General features: G+C 53.1%; 1 protein-coding gene across 1 annotated transcript in view; it reads right to left on the reverse strand.

Moving 5' to 3' along the window:
- LOC108285138 (40S ribosomal protein S28-like) overlaps positions 1-6471 on the reverse strand; it is a 14648-nt gene extending 8177 nt beyond the window's left edge. Inside the window, exons 1-2 of the mRNA XM_037729079.1 lie at positions 6379-6471; positions 5111-5150 (exon numbers count right to left, since the gene is read on the reverse strand). Of these exons, the coding sequence (XP_037585007.1) occupies positions 5111-5150; positions 6379-6471 (133 nt within the window). The remainder of the gene's footprint in view (positions 1-5110; positions 5151-6378) is intronic.
- Positions 6472-7023: the final 552 nt, after the last annotated feature.

Genomic DNA, 7023 nt, shown 5'->3' on the forward strand with positions numbered 1-7023 from the left:
GTTGACCAGGATGGTCTCGATCTCTTGACCTCGTGATCCACCCGCCTCGGCCTCCCAAAGTGCTGGGATTACAGGCTTGAGCCACCGCGCCCGGCCTAAAAAAATTTTTTTAATTTGAGATGGGGTCTCACTATATTGCTGAGCCTGGTCTTCAACTCCTGGGCTCAAGCAGTCCCCCTGCCTTGACCTCTCAAAGCACTTTCTATTTCTTTAACTTGCCAGGGAGTTATGTCTCCTTTCCCTCACATGACTCCTTGGACTTTCCTGCCAGCCTTCACAAGGATAAAGGCCCCAATGACGTCTCCCCAGCCAGCCTTCCTTGGCAACCCCCACTGGTCCTCTTTTTCTTTTTCTTTTTTTTTTTTTTTTGAGACAGAGTCATGCTCTGTAGCTCAGGCTGGAGTGCAGTGGCATGATCTTGGCTCACTGCAACCTCTGCCTCCCAGGTTCAAGTGATTCTCGTACCTCATCCTCCTGAGTAGCTGGGATTATAGGTGCCCACCTCCATGCTTGGTTAATTTTTGTATTTTTAGTAGAGACGGGGTTTTATCATGTTGGTCAGGCTGATCTTTAACTCCAGACCTCAAGATCCACCTGCCTTGGCCTCCCAAAGTGCTGGGATTACAGGCGTGAGCCACTGCACCTGTCCTGGTCCTTGTTTTCTAAATTAAACTTTTTAGAGATAGGGTCTTACTATGTTGATGAGGCTAGTCTTGAACTCTTGGGTTCAAGCAATCCTCCTCCTTCAGGCTTCTAAGTGGCTGAGATTACAGGCTCATACCACCATGCCTGGCCTCAGCAGCCTTCTTATCCCTCACCCTGTTTTCTCCTGTTTCAGCAGTCATCCCTATCTGACATTTTTCTGCACACACTGTGTCTTCCCCAGTGCAAGGTTAGCTCCATTCCTGCAGAAATTTTGCGTGTTTATTCTCCACTCAGTCCCCAGGCTTAGCCCATGTCTGGCACATAATGAGTGCTCAACGTATGTCTGATGAATTAATGACCCATTAGGCCTGGATCCCCTCTCTACTGGAGATCATGAACTTGCAACAGAATCATCCAACACACATTGGGCCCTGCTATGCCTCTGGCACTGAGCCAGAGAGCAGAGCAGCCTCAGAGACATAGGCTCAGTCCCAGCTGAGGAGCTCATTGGCCCACCGGGCAGAGATGATGTGCATGCACAGTAAAGCCAGGCAAGGCACAGGTGCCCAGGTTCTACTGAAAAGCCGTCTGGGATCAGAGGGTAGCTGAAGATAATGCCAATGTGGCTCCTGAATCCTACAAGATTCACGCTGGGCGTCGTTGTTCATGCCTGTAATCCCAGTACTTTGGGAGGCTGAGGTGGGAGGATCACTTGAAGTCAGGAGCTTGAGACCAGCCTGAGCAACATAGTGAGACCCCGTCTCTACAAAAAATAAAAAATAAGCCAGGCATGGTGGCTCACACCTGGAATCCCAACTACTTGGGAAGCTGAGGCAGGAGGATTGCTTAAGCCTGGGAGATTGAGGCTGCAGTGAGCCGTGATTGCACCACTGCACTCCAGCCTGGGCAATGGAGCAAGACCCTGTCTCAAAAAGAAAAAAGAAGAAAAGGCCAGGTACAGTGGCTCACGTCTGTAATCCCAGCACTTTGGGAGGCTGAGGTAGGCAGACCACGAGGTCAGGAGATGGAGACCATCCTGGCTAACACAGTGAAACCCTGTGTCTACTGAAAAATACAAAAAATTATCTGGGCGTGGTGGCATGCGCCTGTAGCCCCCCCCCCAAAAAAAAAAAAGGAACTTAATTTCCTTTCTGAAGCCAGCACAAGGGGTTGAAAACAAGAGCCCCTCCACATGGTCATAGTCCATTCTCAATGTATTCACTGCTGGCCTGGAAACCTCCTCATTCAGGGGTTCTACTGCCAAGCCTCAAACTTCCCTCTCTCTTTCTTTGAGACAGGGACATGCTCTGTCCCGCAGGCTGAAGTGCAGTGGCACCATCACAGCTCACTGCAGCCACAACTTCCCAGGCTTAAGCGGTCCTTCCCATCTCAGCCTCCCAAGTAGCTGGGTCTACAGTCACGTTCCACCCTACCTGGATAATTTTTGGTAGAGACAGGGTTTTGCCATGTTGCTGGTCTGGAACTCCTAAGCTTGCCTCAGCCTCCTAAAGTGCTGGGATTACAGGTGTGAACCAGCACAACCGGCTCATTTTTCCTTTATTATGATTTTTCTTAGGTCCATGAAGGTTTATACTGCAAGAAGTCCACAAGGTATAGAGCAACGAGGTTCCCTCTTTCTCTTCCCCAGAGGGAGCTGCTGCATGCTTTCCGGGTGCTGTCTTCCACTTTGCTGAATATTCACTTCAGGGAGGCCTGCAGCCTGCAGCCCGCTTGGGACCCAAGGGCACCACTCCCTGTTGGAACGGAGGGGTCAGTTCTGACATCAGCGGCGTCACTCTGTAGCTGTGTCTGGACGGAGGGGACATGGGCCAGGAGGATTTATTCCAGGCTGGAAGATGCCCAAGCACAGGGCAGCTGGAGAAGTCCACACAGAGAGAGCAGACAGTGCTCCCAGTCTTCTTTTACAGGGTCTCCACTGGTCCTCATGGTCAAACCACCAAGATGCCAGGTGGCTTGGTGATGCCTGGGGGGCAGCTCTGACACTCAGTGGGGAAGGGTCTCACTTCACGGTGAGGCCTGGAGAGGGACACCCCCTATCTGACCCACTCTACCAGTTCTAGCCCAAACCCCAAGAGGATTGAGAGGGCGGTGAAAACCTCAACTATAGCCCCTCTGCCCAGACATGAATCTGGGCTAATGTTAGGTAAAGATGAACAATAGGAGGCCTCAAACAAGAAACCTGACGGGGCTCTGGGGAGAGAGGCTCTAGGGCTGGGGAGGCTTTCCTGGGGGAATAGTGTATATAGGAGCTTCAGGTCTTGTAAGGTTTTTTGGAACGAGGGTTGGCAGCTTCATTTTTGAGTCACTGCTAAGTTGCAAGGGGTGGGGAGTGTCAAGATATCTACTAGTCCAATTCAATTTTCTATTTTCCGTATCTTAGGACTGGGAAGGCAGATGCTAGCCACTCCCAGCCACTCCCATCCCGCTTTTCTGCTCCAGACCTTAAATTTTTTTTTGAGATGCAGTCTCTCTGTCGCCAGGCTGGAGTGCAGTGGTGTGATCTTGGCTCACTGCAACCTCCACCTCCCAGATTCAAGCAATCCTCCTGCCTCAGCCTCCCTAGAAGCTGGGACTACAGGTGCGAGCCACCATGCCCAGCTAATTTTTTTTGTATTTTTAGTAGAGACGGGGTTTCACTATGTTGACTAGGATGGTCTCGATCTCTTGACCTCGTGATCCACCCGCCTCGGCCTCCCAAAGTGTTGGGATTACAGGCGTGAGCCACCGCGCCAGGCCCAGACCTTATTAAGCTACCGAGACACCTTGTCTGCTAAGCAACACGTCTGCAATGGGAGAAATCCCATCTGCCATCCTTCCCTAAAGAAGCTCTGCTTTACCTCAACAAGCCCCACAGAGAAGCCCACGGGAGTGGCCTTCCCTAGAGTTTTGCAGTGCACAACCTGTGCAGCCCTCTGCAGGGGACCTGCCAGGCTAGACAGATGGCTTTGGAGGCTCCATAGAGAGAGTAGGGATGGGTGGGCCTGGGGATTCATGCCCTCCCACACTGCTTCATCCTAGGCAGTTCTGCATTATCTCTTTCACACATTGGATTTACATAAGACTTCATTTGAGACAATGTGTGCCATTGCTAATGACAGTGACACAGCCTGTGAAAACCCCTTCAGTAGAGAGAGTCCAGTTAAACCACAGGCTTACAGTCTGAATCCCAGCTCTGCCTCTCACTGCCTGCGTGACCTTGGGTGAATAATACTGTGTACCTCACAGTGTGCCTGAGAAGACCAATCGAGATAGTGCAGGGACAGTGTGGCCGCTGTGGTGATAGTGGGACCACAGGAAGAGGACAGTCCCTTCCAGCTCTGCTGGCAGCGCCTGCGGGGGCTCTCAGCGGCAGCACTGGGGCTTTCCTGTGCATCCCTGGTCTCTACCCACTCCCTGCCAGCCCCGCCCCCTCCTCAGTTATGACAGCCAACAATGTTTCCAGACATTGCCAAATGTCCCAGGAAGACAAAGTCGCCTCCAGTTGAGAACCATGGGTCTGGAGAGAAATGCTGCAGGAAGCGAGAGGGTGAGGCAGCGGGAGCTGGAAGGAATGTGGAAAGCAGGGAAGTCAGCCTCCCCTGCTCCGGAAACTCCTCAGTCAGCTCCTCGGCTCTGTCCCTGGAGACTGCTTGTCTCTGCTGGAGGCTTCCTCCTGATAAGGCTGCTTCGTGTGTGTGTGTGTGTGTGTGTGTGTGTGTGTGTGNGTGTGTGTGTGTGTGTGTGAGAGAGAGAGAGAGAGAGAGAGAGAGAGACAGAGAGAGAGAGAAAGAGAGAGAGAGAGAGAGAGGAGCAGGAGGTGGGGGAAGGAGCTGGAGAGAGAAGGGAGGGGGAGAGAAGAAGGGGGAAGAGAGGGTGGGGAGAGAGACTGCAGAGGATGGAAGGAGAGAGCTAGAAGGCTGAAAACACCTCTGGCCCAGGTCCCTAGTTTCTGCACAGACCCAAGATAAAGCCCTGGTGACCTGGGGACCTCTAGCAGCATAGTCTGGGGTCCTTCGCTGCCTCCTCTTAGTGGCCTGAGGGAGATGATTTAGGCCATTTAGGAAGGGGGTAAAGGGGGAAGAGGGAGGCACCCAGCCTTTGCCCTCCCTGTCCCCTCCAGACAGCACCCCAGCAGGTTTGCCGTCTGTGCCTCTAAAATCCACCAGGGTCAGATTCCTGCCCTCCCCATCAGCCGCCACCTCTTTGTTTCTGCAGTTACCACCTCCCTAGTCTCCCTGCTTCCACGCTCCCTCTTCCTATCATGTGTTTTTCAGGAAGCAGATGAAATGACATGAAAAGTGCAAATTGGATCATGCCATCCCCATGCCTAAAGCCCTGTAATGGTCCCCTCAGCCCTCAAAATCAAAGCCAGATTCCGCCACAGGCTTCAAGTGTTCACGGTCCCCAGTGCAAGATTCTCTGAGCCCGAAGTCAAGCCATGGCGACCCCCGTGACCCACACATACACCTCTGGATGGCCTCCCGGACTTGGACAATCTGAAGTAACTGGAAGACCATGAAAAGAGGAAGAATGATCAACCCCTGCAGCGCCTAATTAACTGAGACAGTCTTCTATTGTTCCTCATTCCCACCTCAATTGATAAGGCAGTTGGACTCTGTAACTGACCTTGGTCAACCTAGTGACTCCAGACCCTATGGCCCCCTCCCAGCTTGCAAAAACTGCCTTGAACTGTAACTTCTGTAACTTTCACTGCCTACCCCAAGCCTATAAAACCGACTCCTGCCCCACCACCCTGCGCTGACTCTGCTTTCCGACTCAGCCCACCTGCACCCAGGTGAATAAACAGCCATGTTGCTCACACAAAGCCTGTTTAGGGGTCTTCATTCAGAGCACACGTTTAACACCCAGGCCCCCCTTTTCACTCACCACCAAGCTTCTACCACACTGTCCTTCATTCTGTTCCTTCAATGTGCTGATTGCCTGCATCATCCCCCTAGCTTTTTACCAACTGTGCAATTTACCTGAAATTCCTCTGCCTGCTCTTCTCAGCCGGGTGTCCTAAGCATTAAGGTGTCCACCAAGATTCCTTCTCAGGCAAGCCTTCCCTGCCCACCCCATCTGAAAATGACCTCCTCAAATACTGGCCCATCATCCTGCTGTTCTTTGCAGCGCTTTTGACCCCACACATTATCTTAATTCCTGGAGGGCAGGGACCTCACTTGTTTCTTCTGTTTTTCCAGGGCCCATGTGTCTGGCACACAGTGAGGGGTCAATAAAATGGATTGAAAAGACAAATGAAAGAATGATGAGGTGGTCTCCAGAGCCCCTCCCAGCGTGCTGGCTCTGTGTCTCGTTGTAGACTTTGCACCTGGCTCCAGGGAGCTCACAGGCAGGTCCAGCCCAGCGGCAATGAAGACAGTGATGATGATGGTGGGGGTGGTGGCCCTGCAAGTGCTGACCCAGGTACCCCGTGAAGCTGGAAAGAAGTCATTTGAGATAACTGAAAGGATGTCCCAGGTCACAGTGGGGAGAACACCTTGGGGGGAACTTGTTCACCTTTCTCTGTGATGCTAATAGCTTAAGACTTGTCATGGCTTCAAAGGCCTTTTCCTCTTTTCGGCGTCTCTCTGTGACTGTCTTTGTGAGAGTCTCATTGCTGTTACTAAGCTGGACGAACGCTTAGGGTAGTGGCAGGTTCACCCACCCCTAGGGATGATGGCGGTGGGGAACCGGGCAGCATCTGGTGCCCTGGGCTCAGCCTCTCCTGCCCACCCCGGGCCGAGCCACGTCGGCCACCAGAGGGCGCTCCAGGTCGCGGCATCCCGGCTCCGTGGCAGCCTGGGGCCGGCAGGCGGGGCTCGGCATTCTCCCACTGAGGCCTCCCTCTTCCCCTCTCTCGTGCCGTTCCTGTCTCACTCTCTCCCTACCTGGCATCTCCCCCTATCTTCATCCCTCGCCCCTCTCCTTGGTCTCCACCAGCAAACCCTCATTGAAGCCTGTCCTGTGGGGAGTCCCAGTGCCCAGCGGGGAAAGGACACAGACCTGTCCCAGTGGGATCTCCGCCCATCAGGGAGCTCACATCCTAACCTGAATCCCGACACCAGCCCGGACTGCTGAGGAGAGACAGGCCGTCTTACAAGAAGTGGGGCAGGGCAGGCGCTGTGACTCACGCCTGTAATCCCAACACTTCGGGAGGCGGGCGGATCACAAGGTCAGGAGTTCGAGACCAGTCTGACCAACACGGTGAAACCCCGTCTCTACTAAAAATACAAAAATTAGCTGGATATGGTGGTGCATGCTTGTAATTCCAGCTACTCGGGAGGCTAAGGCAGGAGAATCCCTTGAACCAGGGAGCTGGAGGTTGCAGTGAGCTGAGATGATGCCACTGCACTCCAGCCTGGCAATAGACTCCCTCTC

The sequence above is a fragment of the Cebus imitator genome, unplaced genomic scaffold (genome assembly GCF_001604975.1).
Source record: "Cebus imitator isolate Cc_AM_T3 unplaced genomic scaffold, Cebus_imitator-1.0 Scaffold291, whole genome shotgun sequence".
Taxonomy (NCBI): domain Eukaryota; kingdom Metazoa; phylum Chordata; class Mammalia; order Primates; family Cebidae; genus Cebus; species Cebus imitator.